At 33.8% G+C, this 17,746-nt stretch overlaps 1 protein-coding gene across 4 annotated transcripts in view; it reads right to left on the bottom strand.

Moving 5' to 3' along the window:
* The window catches only part of aux (cyclin-G-associated kinase), a 482,129-nt gene that overhangs the window by 394,423 nt on the left and 69,960 nt on the right, over nt 1-17,746 (bottom strand). For all 4 annotated transcript variants that reach the window (XM_090404291.1, XM_090404283.1, XM_090404277.1 and 1 more), the window contains exons 4-5: nt 16,431-16,545; nt 7,998-8,137 (exon numbers count right to left, since the gene is read on the bottom strand). In XM_090404291.1, the coding sequence (XP_090260417.1) occupies nt 7,998-8,137; nt 16,431-16,545 (255 nt within the window). The remainder of the gene's footprint in view (nt 1-7,997; nt 8,138-16,430; nt 16,546-17,746) is intronic.

A 17,746-nucleotide genomic window follows, 5' to 3' on the forward strand; every position in this document is an offset into this window, starting at 1 on the left:
TCCTCATGAAGTATTCCCAAACTACAACTGATCAAAAAAATAAAAAATTCAATAAACTTCTACATCATCATCAAATTCCTGCCATATACCCTCAAGGGGTGTACAGGATATGATAATACTACATGAAAAATTTACATCATTACTAACTTCCTATCTACAATTTTCCTCCAAATTGGTCTGTTACTTCTCGAGACTCAAACATTATCAGATCTTATATTTCTATCGTCGAAGGCACTTTGTACCGTATCACTCTATCTATATTTTGGTCTTATTCTGGATCGTTTTTCCTGCCAACCTGGCAAAGAACACTGTTTGGCTAATCTTTCCTTGCCCATTCTGTTTAAGTGACCATACCACCTGAGATTAGCTTTGCAAACACATTCCTGGATACTGCCAATGTTAAGTTCTTTCCTAATATCCTCGTTTTTAGCATGATATTGCCATTGATGCCATCTGTTCACGCCTCTAATCTTTCTCAGGAGTCTCATATCTGCTGTCTCCAGTTTTTGGTCAAGTGTTTTATTTCTGATCCAGCTCTCAGATCCATAAGTTAAAACTGGTTTGAACACTGTGTTGTACACAGCTAATTTAGTGTTCTGACTAATTTCTTTCTTATTCCATAAGAATTTATGGAATAAGAAATTGAATTTTTTTTACTTGTTTTACAGGTGCTCCATTCACAATGCAGTTGATATTTTCAACTATTCTGCCTATTTTCATTATTGCTGACCTTCCTGTCTTTTTATTGTTGACCTTCATACCATATCTATTACAATAGTTATTCAATTTAGTAAGGGAATCTTGCAGACTTGTAGCAGATTTATTTAGAAGTATAACAGCGTCTGCATAAAGCAAAGAGCTGACATTAAGATCTCCAATTTTGATATCATGTTTAATACCACTTTCCTTCATAATGTGATCCATATAGATAATGAATAACAGAGGGGATAATGTACATCCTTGTCTCACACCAGATTTAACACTAAACCATCTTCCTATACTTCCTTCAATTCTAACTGCTGACTTACAACTCAAATAAAGACTATGTATTGCTTGATATAATGCCCCATTGACACCATATAACGGTAGCATATTGAATAGCTTCTCTCTTGGCACTTTGTCATATGCCTTTTCCAAATCGACAAAACTTAAATACAGATCTCTGTTATATTCCTATGCTTTCTCAACTATTTGTCGTAAAGTGAAGATCTGATCCTGACAGCCTCTATTTGGCCTGAATCCAGCTTGTTCTTCACCAAGCTTTTCTTCCACAATTCTTCTCAACCGTTTCTCAAGTATACTTGCATAGATCTTGCCAGGAACACTCAGTAGGGAAATACCTCTGTAATTCTCACATTCAGTTTTATTTCCCTTTATATATATATGGGCACTATGAGAGCTCTACTCCAATCATTGGAAATTCGTCCCTCTCTCCAAGCCTTCTGAACTATGCAGTGCAGCCACAGTAAGACTTTTATACCACCATACTTGAGCATTTCTGGTCGAATATCATCTACTCCTGCTGCCTTTCCACATTTCAAGCCTTTGATGGTCTTTTCTATTTCAAGTATGGATATGTATTCCGACTGTATGACTGTTGGGTGTTTTTTACCACTATGCTGTCATCATTGCTAGTTTCATTTAGCAATTTTTCGAAGTAATTACTCCACACTTCAAGGATATCTTTTTTCTCCTATTTTTATGTCACCTTTATCATCTCTAATTCCTTTTACACCATTCTTTCCTCCATTTCTAAGCTTCTTCAACAACCTCCAGAATATTTTGCCACCTTCTTAATATTCATTTTCTATGTTCTTGCCAAAGTCCTCCCATGACTTTCGTTTAGCTTGTTTTACACAGTGTTTAGCATTCTTGCATTTGTTTCTGTATTCTATAAGAGCACAAGCGGACTTATTTGATAGGAATTTTTGATATGCTTTCTTCTTTTCCTTCCTGTGTCCACCATGGAGTTTTGGTTTTTCTATCCTTTCAGACAACCTCACCACATGCCTTTGGCTGAATCAATCAGGGTTTTCTTCAAGGTTTGGTTTCTGTTCTCAAACTCTTTCATTTTTTCTTCAATAATCTTTGTGTATTTTAGTCTACAGTTCACATCTGAGAGCCGCTCAACTTTTATTTGCTTTAAAACTTTCTTACATGTTATTCTTTTCAAAATGAAATTCAATTTTATCCTGATCAAGACTAAATAGCGATCACTTCAATTTCAAATCCTCTGTACACTATGGTATCTTGCACCAGGGAGAAAACATCATTATCAACAATAACATAGTCAATGAGACTTTTCTTATTCCTTGCCTCTTCTCTCCATGTGAATTTTTGCACATTTTTATGCTGGAACATGGTGTTAGTAATAACTAGTTTATGTCCTGAGCAGGAATCCAACAGATATTTGCCATTATTATTAGCTTTGCTCTTTTCTCCAAATTTTCCCAAAATATTTTTGTATGTCTGATAATCACTTCCTACTCTGCTATTTAGATCCCCAACAAGAATAATTTTTCCTTTTTCATTGTGTCAGTAGCTTTCTCTAAGGCCTCAAAAAATTCTTCCACTTCTACCTTAATAGAGCCTTCTGTGGGACCATAGGCACAAATAAGTCTCATTGTCCAGTTTCCCATTCTGATATTTGTCCATATCACTCTACTTGAGTGATATGGGCAAATATCAGTCAAGAAAAGGAGTAACCTTCAATACTATTTGAAGGCTACTCCTTTTTCTTGATTGTCATTGCCAGAATATAACATTTTGTATTTATTGCTCAGAAAGATCTCACCAGTTTTGGCCTTTTTTGTTTCAGTCACCCCTATTATGTCGATCTGGTGCTTATCCAATTCCTCAGCTAGCTCCATTTCTTTGCCATTCAAGCTTCTTATGTGGATAGTATCGATCTTCAACTCTGGTGATATTGAGTTGTGGTGTGTTTTAGGGTTTGTTCCAGTAGCTGACTTTTCGCTGTTTGCCCTGGTTCCCTGGCAAAAACAACAGGGGCCTTGTTTAACTGGGCAATGCCCCAGCCAGCATGAAATTCTGCCATGTTGTATCATTTTTTTATTTTGGTTTAAGCCAATGAGAATACAATTTGGTCCGCTAAATCCCAATTTGCCAGCCCATCCTCGTTCAATTCAGTATCCAAGTAGATACCTAACAGAGTACACCATAAGAAGGTGAGGACTGGACATTAGGTCAGAAGCCCTGGTCAGTTTTACGCATTCTTTTAAAGGCTATGTGAAGGTCTCCTCTCAGTTATACAGCTTTGACCCTTAAGCATCCCTTATAAACTTCTACCTCAGTCCTTATTTGAACCCTACCCCAAACTATAAACATCATTGATGTGCTTATAAGTTCATTGAACTCTCATATATGGGATCCATATATGGGAGCACATTCAGAAGAAATGTTACAGAAGAGATTAAACAAATGGATCAGATGAGTGTGACAGAGAAACATGATTTATATATTAATAGAAAGAAAAGTGAGAGAATCGCTTTAAATTGTAAAGAAAATGTACAACTTAACAATGTTACATTTTAATGGGCAAGTCCTGAAGAGCAGTGAAATCTTTGAATATTTTGGAAGTGCGCTTTGTAATGAGGAAAGTTTAGATCAGGAGATATTGAAAATTTCACTGAGCCAATGCTTTTTTTTAACATATCATCCATTTCTCTTATATAGCAGAGATATGAAAAGTAATAAAAAAGAGAGATAAGTAGAATACAAGAAATGGAAATGAAAGTTAGGATAATGTTAGAAAAAACAATGAAAGATAAAATAAGAAATATGGACACTAGGAATGTTCTGAGACTAAAAACTATAGAAAAAAATGGTTTGGACATATACAAATGAATTTAGAAAAAATACCAAGAAGAATGTAGAAAATGAAAACTAAGGGAAAAGGTGCAAGAGGAAACCCAAGGAAAAGGTGGAGAGATCAGATAAGAGAAGATTTAGAAGAAAAAAAAGAAGCAGCATGAGATGGAAGCATTCGTAAAAAGATATCAACCTGACCTTACAATTTCTGTTGAAGTATAGCTGCTGAAGATAAGTTAAATAACAATGACCTAAATACAGAACCCTGTAGTACACTACTCATCACCTTCATTCTCTTGGACTATGCATTTCTATAAATTGCTTTGTTACTTACCAGTCAGCTGCTCTCCTATGACCTATTCATGTCTAATTTCATATCCATTCCTTTGAGTTTCTATGATCTTGTGCAAAATCTTGTCAGATGCCTTGGCAAGATCCACAGGTATCATGGGGTATCCATTCCCTTTACCCAATTCTGTTGTCACTCTATTATAGAATATGAGAAGATTGTTAAAGCAAGATCTCCAACTTTGAATGTAATTCCAAATCAGCATTTCCAAAACCTTGCTGATCACATTAGAGATACTGAATGGACTACAATTTTCTACATCAGTCCTAGTTCAACCCTTGTATACTGAAATTACCATGTGTTAATAATCAAGTGGAACAACCAAGTGGTATTGCTAACTCTCTTACACATTTCTTTAGTACCTGTGACAATATACTATTTAGACTGAGTGCTGTATTCAAAACAGGCTCTTGAATCAGTTTTAATACTGCTACCTCATCCAATTCTATCATTTCATCCACTTTTCCCTGACATCCAAAGAGCTAATGGAGCTACACATCATGAAATACCTTACTTAGGTGAATAGAACTTCCTGAGGTCATCCCTAACAATCTGTCCGTTTATCTCTCATGCACTCTGTCACATTACACTCACAATTTCTACCATTTAATTTAATGGATACATCAATGCCTTTAGGCAACTATTAAGACATCTTCAATACCTCTCTAGAACTATCTAGACATGTCTAGTTTCTCTGAAGAATCAGAAAAACTAGACATTTGATTTCTCTGACTATTCACTCTTTCACTGCACAACAATTTTTCCTTGTACCTGACACTAACCATTCAATTCTGTATTGCAAGCATAAATCCTTTTGTCCATTGAAGTACATAAAGTTGATGTATACTATGTTGATGTCTTTCATACAACAACATAGTGTCCTACACAATCTACTTATTGAATCATTTGTAATTAAAGCTCTCCTCCTCATCTCATTCCCGTTATACTATGGCAACACACATTGTGACTCTTTTGCTTCACTCAGTGCTTTCATATCCTCTTTCATACCATATCTCCTTTCAAATCATATCATCCACTTAATCTACTTGATTACATACTGCTTTGGTAATGTCACAAACCTTTGCTCTCAAAAAACATGCTTTTGTTAATCACTTGTCCAGCATGCCCTAATCATAGAATCATCATGTATGAAATCCTTTTTCATCTGTTTATAATTTCTTGAGCCTTCCTTTAATGCTTTGCTTGTTTTCTTTCCTTCCTTTCTTTTCCTGCTGTCTGATACACTTTTAAAGTCTCCTGTGCCAATTCCTGTGCAATATTATGAAGCACTCATTGAAGCCTTCAAATTTCCAACCTGTATTACACTCTTCATTTTTTTTATATCACTCTCACATCTTTCACACAGCTATCATCATCTTGTATTATAACACCTCTATTCTGGTTCCACCTTACACATCACTACTTGCCATGCCATCTCGTTCATTCCCTCATTTGAAATTTTACTTGCATTCAACATTTCACTCTAACTGCCTAATCAGCATGCATTTTTGCAATATTCCTACACCTTCTTTCCATGAGCTACTTACATTTGCCAATGCATGTGCACACACATACTGCTCTTCCATTATCTATGTGGATGATGATGAGGCCGAATGAACTCTTTCCACTTCTGTCTGTCCTGGGAGAGTCCAAACAATTCTGTCCAGTTTGGTGTCGCTGCACACATACTGCATTTGAAAATTTTTCCTGTCAAATTCAAAGGATTCACTGTCTCCATTCTCATACTAAACACACATGCATTTATAATAAATTTAGATTAATCTTTTATCCAAGTGTTGTTAAACAAAGTTTGCGCTTGAAAATATCTTCAGGACTGAGGCAAGATGGTACATCTGTTGGCAACTCGTAGCAAAGGTGAACCAAGCTTTCATCGTTCCTTGTCTTAGTATCTCCCCTAATGCAAAGCACATCTCCTTGCGGACATGTATAATGCTATGCATTAAGGGAAGGGCCACTACCCAGACTGGTTTCGACCTTTATTGAGGTCTCATCAGTGGGAGGCAGACCCAGAAGTGGTGATACTAAGGTAGAAGCAATACAGAGGTCATATTCACATGTACAAGTTGCCAAAGGGTGTACCACCTTATTATTAAATTACTCTGGATTTAGAGAAAGATGTTGGAAGTTTATTTTGCACTTTGTTAGACTATAATAAATTTAGTTTAATCCTTTATTCAAGTGTAGGCAAACAAAGTTTGTGCCTGAAAATATCCTCAGTCCTGAAGATATTTTCAGGCACTACATATGCCTTCAGGTATATGTAAATATGACCTCTGCATTGCTTCTACCTTAGTATCACCACTTCTGGGTCTGCCTCCCGCTGATGAGACCTCAACTAAGGTCGAAACTGGTCTGGGTAGTGGCCCTTCCCTAAATGCATAGCGTTATACATGTCCACGAGGAAATGTGCTTTGCATTATGGGAGATACTAAGACAAGGAGTGACGAAAGCTTGGTCCACCTTTGCTACGAGTTGCCAGCAGATGGACCACCTTGCCTCAGTCCTGAAGATATTTTCAGGCGCAAACTTTGTTTGCCTACACAAAGTTTGGATAAAGGATTAAATTAAATTTATTATAGTCTAACCAAGTGCAAAATAAACTTCCAACACATGCATTTATGAATGTATATATATAAGTATAGAAAAATTAACCATGAATACAACTAATTAAAAGCATGAATTAATTAGCAGTGAATAATAATCACTCATAAAAGTTAAATGAAAAAACTTATCTTTACTAGTAATAAACAATACTGACAGTGCCCATTAGGGTAAACAGTTTTGTGCTACAAAACTCCATTCTTAGGCCTTTATTATTATTATTTATTATTTTTTTTTTGATGGTATTATCTCATGGTTCCATAGTAGCATAATATCACAAACTAAATAAATTTAGAGCCTAGATAATAAAGGTTTGTTTGTCTAGATAAAGGTAACAAGAATAACAATCAATATCCATGCTTTTTACACATACTTTTAAACCACTGTATAGAGCACATTACAAAGATGTTTTGATTACAAAAAAGATTACTCTGATGCTGAGAAAGACTGTCATGTATGGATCAGAACATCTTTGATTCTTCTCATAATGCTATATCATCGTTACATCTAGACTACGTTTCTCAAATTTAGTTACCTCCACCACTTCTTTCTCCTCTAAGTTTCTAAGAAAATGAGAGTGATGGAGAAAATACATAGACAGGTGACCAATGTAATATAAGAACTGCTGAATAAACTGCAGATGACAGATTATTCTTAGTGAGTAGTACATGAAAGATATGCTAGTACCACAACAACAGGTAGAGAAGAAGGGGGGGGGGGCAGAAAAACATTCCTACAAGCTAAGTAGTAAGCAAGGGATAAGATCAGTTTTCTTGAGGCAAGTGGTGAGTTTAGAAAAATGGAATGACAAGGAGGTAGTGAATTGAATATATCAATGAATGAATTTAAGAAGTATAAGACAACTAGTCACGGTCACCTACCCACAACACATCTGTACTTAACTACTACTAATAATAACAATATATAAATATTAAAATTATTAAAAACATTAAACAACAAAGGGAGGGAGGGGGAGATCCATAAAACCTAAGAATTAACTACAGCCTAAAGAAACAGGACTGTGTATAAGCAAATTTTAACTTCATTTTTTCAGCTTTTTAAATACATTTTTTTTGTGTTAAAAAAAAGCAGTTAAAAATTTATTATCTTGTGATGCTAACAACACAAGTTTAACAAAAGATAAAAAAATGCATAGATAAAGTAAAATTATGAAGGAAACCTTGAAAGAATAACTAACCTTTAAGTCTCGATGAATAATGGAAGGATTCTGATTATGCATATATTGAACGGCACAGCAAGTCTGATAAAACACCTGTGTCACCTGATCAAAAGCAACAGGACTTTGTAGAGTTTTCAGTACATCCACCAATGGACCTCCTAAAATATGAATGAATAGTTGTAGCATAAATGTCTAAAGTTAATTACTTTGTAGGAAGTTTTGCCATGTGGTTACAAAGTAAATTATACTAGCCAGGAAGTTATATTCTTGTTTTAATCCTTTAAAACAAGAATTGTGTTAGACGATTTCATACAGTTAAAAAAACTACTTCCGCATTACGCTCATTCCCCGAGAATTTATGGTTTACTCAAGATTCACAAACAGAACATATCACTCCGGCCGATAGTTGAAGGTATAGACAGCCCCAATTATCATTTAGCCAAGAAATTAGCGTCAACACTCAAGGAGTTGGTAGGTTATTCCCCCTCCTATATTAAAAACACACAACACTTTGTAAACAAAATTAAAGAAATCACACTGGGAAAAAAAGTGATTTATTAGTCAGTTTTGATGTCTGTCCTCAATCAATGATACAATTCTTCTTTTACAGGATATGGAGCAAAGAGCTCCATGGTATCCCTCCGGATACCATGGAGCTCTTTGCACATGTACTACGTTCTGGCTATGTTGTGTGGCAAAACACTTTCTACCTACAAAAAGAAAGCACAGCCATGGGCTTTTCGCATCCCCTCTCCCCAATTGCTAACTTTTATATGAAAGCTTTAAAGCAATATGTTCTAGACTCTGTACTTTAAAACCGAAAGTTTGGCTTAGATACATTGACAATGCTTTCGCTATCTGGTCCCATGGCTGCCAGACAGACGCTTTCCTCAGCCACCTAAACAAACACAACACAAACATATATTTCATAATTGAGATTGAAAATCAGAACACACTTCCTTTTCTAGATACACTTGTCACACGTCTTCCTTCACTGTTTACCAGAAGCCTATACATACTGGCCAATATATACACATAAACTCTCCTACTACCACCCAACTCAAAAACTAGGTGTCATTAACACACTAAAAAAACAGGGCTTTGAAGATTTACTCCAGTGAACAAGTACTTAAAGATGAATTAAAAGTTATCAGCAATACCTTCCTGAAAAAAACCTACAGCCAAAATACTATCAACAAAATTTTTCACAAAGCCTCACTTAAAAATAAACTAGATTACAATGAAACTGTAACCATTCCATGCATTAGAGGGATAAAATAAACAGAATACTACAGAAATAAAATCTTAATGCAATCTTTAAACCTGCAAAATTAAAGAACTTTCTGAACTCATCCAAGGATCCACTTCCTCTGCTAACCCACTCTGGAGTATACCATATACACTGTACCTGTAATTTTCCCCATATATGTGAAACAGGAGGCACAATTCCCATCGGGAAAAAAGGAACATGAACAACACATTAAATTCAATAACTATGATAAATCTGGCCTTTCTGATCATTCCCTGAATACCCTACATAGAATTGACTGGAAAGGCACCTGTTGTTTACATCACCAAAACGTGGTATGAAAATAAATTTAAGGAGGCCTGTGAAATTCTTATCAACCACCCTAATCTTAATAATGATGGTCTAAAAATCCCAAGAATGTGGAAGGCACATATTCTACCAACATAACCTTTCTGTCTAAGAGTTAATTATAAATAAGGCCATATGTAATCCATGATCTTAGCTCTAATATAACAACTCTCATGTCAAATTAAAACACCACTTTTGCTGTAATAAAATTATCTATATGAAATTGTCTTCTGATGATGTTATAAATAGAATATAGCTTTGATGTAGTTATTTTATTTTAATTTTATTTATTTATTATTATTTAATTTTTGACTAGAGGTCAGGCCAGTATCATTGCCTCTTTGGCATACTGTTTAAAATGTACCATAGCTTGTCTCTGTGTGTCTCTCTGTGTGTGTGTGTGTGTGTGTGTGTATATATATATATATATATATGCATTCAGGAACACTGACTCAGCTGTTTTGATACATTTTTATAAAGAGATTTAATGACTAAAACCGAGAATAATTGTAAGGCTTTAATGATATAAACACTACTAGTTTCGGCTTTTGACAGCCTTCTTCAGGTGTCTTCTAAAAATAGGAAACAGCAATAAAAACACTGAAGTTTAAAACTGAGAAGCACAGGAAAATTGCAGTACATAATTGACATGAAAAAACGTTGTATTTACATTTAAGTTATTCTTTCAAACGTGGCGTTGTTTGTTGAGTGCGTGCCTGCAGACTCTCGTGAACGCCAGTACTGAACAAGAGCAGAGTGGCTATCTGGGATGTTGTAGCTCAAATTGTTATTTAAATGTTCGCGATTAAGGATGATTTCTCTGGACTCCACAATTTTTCTTTCAAACTCACCATGGCAACGAAAGATGTTTTTGGATCTATCCCAGAAGACTGAATGACCCTGGTGTTCATCATCAGGATTGTTCGAGAAAAGAACATGACTAGACAAGACACTGGCATGTGTTCTTTTGTAAGAGATGTCTCTCTTGTGTTCCTCCATACATAATTCAATAGATTTATTTGTTTGACCAAAATAAGGGATATTACAATCACACTATATCTTATATATGCCAAGATATTTCAGATTATGATGATGAGGCTTTGGATGGCTTACTAGCGAGCAGATTTTTGGAAGTGTAGTGAATAAGGTCCTGATGTTGTACTTCTTAAGAACTTTAGCCAATTTTTTGGAAACTGAACTGATGTATGGGATGGAGATGTTACCCTTAAAGTTGGTTAGTTCTTCAGTGCGGTGGCTAGGAGGATTTAGAAGAAATTTTTTAATGGTTTTATCAGAATATCCATTTTGTCTAAAGACATGTAAGAGGTAATTAATTTCTTTTTGAAGTTCATTTGGGTCATTCAGAAGAGAGAGTGCTCTATCTCATGGATTTTCTTAATCATCTCAATAATCAGCATCCTAATATAAAATTCATAGTTGAACTTGAATATGATAATTCCCTAGCATTCCTGGATATAAAACTTTCATGCTGCTCTGGAAAATTTAGAATCTCAATGTATAGAAAACCTATGCAAACTAATAGATATCTTCACAGTCAGTCCCATCATTTTCCTCCATAAAAACTTGGAACTATTTCTACCTTGGGACATAGAGCATGCCCTCTTCTGAATGACCCAGATGAACTTCAAAAAGAAATTAATTACCTCTCACATGTCTTTAGACAAAATAGATATTCTGATAAAACCATTAAAAAATTTCTTCTAAATCCTCCTAGCCACCGCACTGAAGAAATAACCAACTTTAAGGGTAACATCTCCATCTCATACATCAGTTCAGTTTCCAAAAAATTAGCTAAAGTTCTTAAGAAGTACAACATCAGGACCTTATTCACTACACTTCCAAAAATCCGCTCGCTAGTAAGCCATTCAAAGCCTCATCATCATAATCTGAAATATCCTGGCATATATAAGATATGGTGTGATTGTAATATCCTTTATTTTGGTCAAACAAATAAATCTATTGAATTATGTATGGAGGAACACAAGAGAGACATCTCTTACAAAAGAACACATGCCAGTGTCTTGTCTAGTCATGTTCTTTTCTCGAACAATCCTGATGATGAACACCAGGGTCATTCAGTCTTCTGGGATAGATCCAAAAACATCTTTCATTGCCATGATGAGTTTGAAAGAAAAATTGTGGAATCCAGAGAAATCATCCTTAATTGTGACCATTTAAATAACAATTTGAACTACAATGTCCCTGATAGCCATTCGGCTGTTGTTCAGTACTGGCATTCATGAGCGTCTGCAAGCGTGCACTCAACAAACAACGCCACGAAAGAACAACTTAAATGTAAATACATCGTTTTTTTCATGTTAATTATGTACTGCAATTTTCCTGTGCTTCTCAGTTTTAAACTTCAGTGTTTTTATTGCTGTTTCCTATTTTTAGAAGACACCGAAGAAGACTGTCAAAAACCGAAACTAGTAGTGTTTTATATCATTAAAGCCTTACAATTATTCTCGGTTTTAGTCATTAAATCTCTTTATAAATATATATATATACACTCCAGATGATGACCTTCATATGAAGGTCGAAACATTGGCCAGCCAACTCTGTCATACCATGGTAACAGACTCACTATCTTTACTCTTTCACTCTTTTCTTTGGATACTTGTCTTCCGATGATGTTATAGATAGAATATAGCTTTGATGTAGTTATTTTATTTTAATTATTTGTTATTATTCATTTATTATTTTTTTTGACTAGAGGTCCGGCGAGTAGAATAACCGTTGATCAAATCATTGCCTCTTTGGCATATGCATTCAGGAACATTGACTCGGCTGTTCTGATACATTTTTATAAAGAGATTTAATGACTAAAACCGAGAATAATTGTAAGGTTTTAACGATATAAAACACTCCTAGTTTTGGCTTTTGACAGCCTTCTTCAAGAAGGCTGTCAAAAGTTGTCAACCTTCTATTTTTAGAAGGTTGTCTTCTAAAAATAGGAAACAGCAATAAAAACACTGAAGTTTAAAACTGAGATTTTTCTTGCACCTCTTTCTTTCTGTTCTCAGCTGAACCACTCACCAAATGATGCTTCAGCATTTGCTCTAGTTCACGATTTGTCCTGTGTAGCACTCCAAGTAACCACACTATCTCCCTCATTATGGCCAACTCTTCATTCTTTGCATCTATCATATTATTATTATTTTGATTGTCACTTTTACTCTCTCTCTCTCTCAATTCTATCTTCTGCTACACCATTCCACACATTTCCATGTGTATTCCCTGTTACGCCTATCACTTCAATTTCTCAATCCAACCCACACTTCTGACACTCGCTTTTATAACATTTTCAGTGCACTCTCTCTCTCACCACTCCCTCTTTCAAACCAAAGTCCATTCACCTTCGGTAACAAGTATATTCCACAGATAATGCAATGAACCAAGTCTCTCTCTCTGGTTGAATTCCTTAAACAACTGATGCTTTGGATGCCAGTGTTCTGTTTCACATCAATGCCATGTATCATACTATATAATTTACAATACAAAACAACTTAAGTCTAATTAACACCACACTATATGACATTCTTGACATTTCCAGGAGACATCTGATCCTGGAAATGTCAAGAGTAACTACAAAAATTTCTCCAAATGCTTTCATGGCTTATATATAAGAGCAAATATTGCTAAGAGAGCATCTATAGACTGAGTAGCAGCAAAATCCAAACTGGTGGTTAGTGGTTAACAAGTGATGGATCTTCAGATTGTGAAGAAGTTGGCTGCTCAAAACCATTATTTTCAAGTAAATTGAGATAACGAAAATGGGACAATAATCTTTTATCACCCTTTGCAGAATGGACTAACACAAGCTTGCTGCTTTTGTGCTGGTAGTAGATGACAGATGAGTATGAAGGATACTGAAACGCAAGTCTGAGCACAAATGGAAAGACAATATTTCTAAAATATTGTCTTCATTTGAGTTAATTCCTCAAATTAACTCAAATGTTAAATTCCTCAAATTAACATATCAGTGAGATATATGACCATGATATTACAATTCCTTAAACTTCCTTTACGAAAAAACAAGTATATATGTTAGTGTGATGAAGAAATATATTATTCTTATTCAAAAACAACTTTGACAATGTTAAAAAGTAGAAAAAATTTTCCTACCTCAAATAAATAACAGAACTGGAAAAAAAAATGTCAACACAAATTCCACAAAATATCACAGGAAGATGTTTATGAGTAATATCAACTGTTGAATCTTTGATATGTTTAAAGTTTTTTTGTTTTGTTTTTAATGCACCATGTTTTTATCCACTTTATTTCATTAAAACAAAAGTTATATGAGAAGATTGATGCCAGGTGGTTAGTTTTATCTTTTGCAAAGTTATATGAAGGGACCATCTGAATATGTGAGAAGTGAAAGGATGAAATCATAAACGGATAGTAGCTGCATTCAATGGCCTTGAGAAAGAATCAGAAGGCTTTTTTTTTTTTTAAATCTGAATTACATGTAAAAGAACAAAAAACCTATAGCACATCATGCTATGTACAGGTGGAAGTACGAAGCAATTTTTTTTTCTTTCTTTTTTTTTTTTTTTTTGAGTAGTCCTTTCAAAGTCTGATTTTTTTTTTGTTGTTGTTGTTGTTGTTGTTGTTGCTGTTTTCAGATGTTGTGAGCTATATAGGCTGAAGGTAAAGCTACAGCTTTTTTCCCTCAGTCATTTGTGGCATGTAAATATTTCTGCCTTTTGACTGCTACTCTGAACTTGGTGGACGATCAAGACTTGAATAATAGTCTGAAGTTTGAAGTGCTGCAGAGAATGGAGCCCTTCATATCCATAAGAATTATTTCAATCAAGAGAACAGAAACACATAGTGGGAAGGAAAGGTCAAAATCACAGATCATTACTTTTGACATCAACATCACATGAAAACAGACTGATTTCAAAGAGGGGATATTTCACAGAAAATGAAACTTGAAAATAATGGTACCTGAGAAACGACTTGAAATTATGGTATACATCAGAATACAGTTGATATCCACAATATTTGGAAGGAAAGGAAGAAATAAAAAAGTTCCAGTGTTCAAAGAATGGTAAAAATTATATATTCTTATATTCTAGTGTAGATAAGTTGTCGACTAGCATTAGATAATTGCTAATAACAAAAATATTACTGTTTCTTCTAGCTAATTCAATAGAATGGAAAAGGATGTCTATGAGACATAGACAACGAAGATTCCAAGGAATAACTTTTCTGTTTGCATATATGGACTGCTGAAAATAAAATCCAAGTCATAGTTGATTATCAGAATAGAGCATGCAAATGTATAAAACAGAACAAGACAGAGAAATTTGATTCAAGGAAGATTAAAAATAGAAGATTTTAAATGAATATTCTATTTTTAATCTTCCCTGAATCAAAATATAGTCAGATGTCATATCTGACAATTTTAGATGTATCCTCAACTTTAAATGAGAGATAAATTTCATCACCTGGCCACTGCACCATTTACTGAAGACCTTCAGGCCTGGCTTGAAAAAGTTCCATGCTTGGTCTCTGAAGAAGAATTTCCAGACTGTAAAAGATAAATAAAAAAAATACAAAAAAAAAAAAAAAATTAGTAGTGCCCCCCCCCCATGATACAAATATACTATAGGTGTGCACAAAAAAATTAAATTAATTTAAAAAAATTAAAAAATTCATGGGTGGGAGTCACATAAAATCTATCTGAGCTACATGCCATGGAAGAAACCAATACCATATCTAGTTCAGATAGTTGAAATGGACAGCAGGTTCTTGTGGATTCCAGATGAAGTTAGAAACAAGATGCTAGAATTAAGTGTGGTACATATAGATGTCTATGTTAAGGACATAAATGTTAGTGAAGAGAATATGAAAGCTTTCTTTTTTTTTTTTTCTGGTACAGATTTATTATTTTTATTTATTTTTTTTTTCATTGTTTTTGGCACAAGGCTTTTTTTTTTTTTATCTGCAGTTATACTGTAATTAAAGTTTTATTTTATGCAATTCCCACCTATGATACGTTGTAAACCTGAAGTGCATTAAGTACCGTGGGAGGTAAGGATTTTTTTTCTATTTTTATTAATATTTTTTGTATTTTTTTACATAATCCAGAAATTCTGCTCTAGTGAAAATATGGAACTTTTCTTAAGCCACTTCAGGCCTCCAATAAGAGGGAAGTGGTCTTGTACAGGGCAACAAAATTGTTTTCCCCACTTACATTCACAACCATCCATACCCAAAGTAGGATTTTAATCCACAGACAGTTAGTTGGAGAGTGGATACACTAACCATGATGTGCCAACCAGGCCAGCCACTATTCAAAACATCTAATGCTTTTGACAATGGTCAGCTATATGGAGATTCTTTTAATCTAAGCAATCTCTTATCAAAAATCTTCAATTGTGTGAGAATACAAAGAGCAGTAGTGGAACCTTGCTGTCTCTTAAAATATATCAAATTTCTGTGAGAAACTTATTTTCAATACACACTCAACTAAAAGCGTAATACTACAATATTTTATTGTAAATATATTATAGTATTACTAGAATCTTACTATCAAAAGTCAAAATTAATTTGCTGAAATTATTTCACATTCATTTTTATACAGTTTACAATATCATGCCTCGGATTCCAAACTGTGAAAAATATGGAGGTTGGAAGGATTTTGGATCATCCATAAATTAAGCAACATTTTGGAGAAAGTTGGGGGGGGGGGAAGAGAAGCAGAAAACCAAGCGTTCATTAAATTACTTTACATAATGTTACATAATTTATGAATGCAAAATTATGTGAGAAACATAGAATTTTTAATGTGGTATAAATATATTTAGTCCAGATTCTTTTACCTGTACAAAGCTCTGTCAATAAAAGATATTCTGCTTTCCCATGGTCAGACTGTTCCTTTTCAATAGCTGCTGCAGAAATAAACTGAATAATATTGGGATGACCAGATAATTTTTTCTTACTTATGTTAAAGAATAACAAAAGAAATATGCACAACTTAAAGCCACATTAATACAACAATACAGTATACTCTTGATTAACTGAGATAATTAAAAATTGAACTTTTTATACTCAACATCTCAAGGTTCTCTGTTACAAGTCTGCAAAACATGAGCTTGTCAAAGTATTATTCTATGATTAAAAATAAATAAAAATTCTAACATATACAAAGAGCCAAATTTAAACTACTGCTCTTGCATATTTTAATATATATAGTATATTGTATATTTCTTACGTGTGTGTGTGTGTGTGTATACAGAGCTCCAGCAGAAATGCACTTGCCACAAGCAAGTTAACAGAGACAAGTGGCAAGTGAATTTTCAGCTTGGTTCTAAATGCATGCAAAATATTTTTTTGCAAATTTACACACTTAAAAAAGTAAATAAATAAAATCTCCTTCATTGTCAAGTTATTTGATTACAAGTGGCTGCTAATGAACTGATTAAAGAATTTTTATTTCTAGAGAGTTGGAAATAAAACTTCTGAACTGAAATCCTTAATTCGAACACTACAGCATTCTCTTTTAAAAAATAGCTGAAACAACTGCAATTTTAGTCACCATTTTCTCTAAAAGTCATAGGTAACATACTTTCTTCTCTTCTTTTAACTCATTTAAGGTTCAGGACTTTACTTATTTTATATATATAAAATAATATTTTTATCATTCCATAAAAATAATATTTTTAATGTAATAAATTTTGAATAATATCTTTAATATTATTAAAAATATTATTTTTACTTGAAAATAAATCTCATACACTTGAAGTGTAGGAGATTTTTTATATCATGGTTACATTTAAATTAAATTAATTTCCAATAAATAAATTTTTAATCCAACCAAGATATTCATTTAATTCAATATTAACCATACAAATGTATACAGTATGCATGATATATGTAATACATTCTATTCTTTACAAAAATTATTTGCACATTCTTATATAATTTCATTAACAAAATAAACCTGTCATAAACACAAAAATTAAATTGACACATTCTAATTAAAAATCGTGATACTTGTATACATCTTATTCTTCCAACACAGTTATCCTTTGAGAAGGTGTGCAATTATAATATAGTATTGTCTTGAACTTATTTTCATACTCACAACATGAATTAGCTTAGCATAATTAAATACTTTAAAATTTTACATAACGCA

Source organism: Typopeltis vanoorti, chromosome 2 (assembly GCF_054136105.1).
Source record: "Typopeltis vanoorti isolate ZY-2024b chromosome 2, IOZ_Tvanoo_1.0, whole genome shotgun sequence".
Lineage (NCBI taxonomy): Eukaryota > Metazoa > Arthropoda > Arachnida > Uropygi > Thelyphonidae > Typopeltis > Typopeltis vanoorti.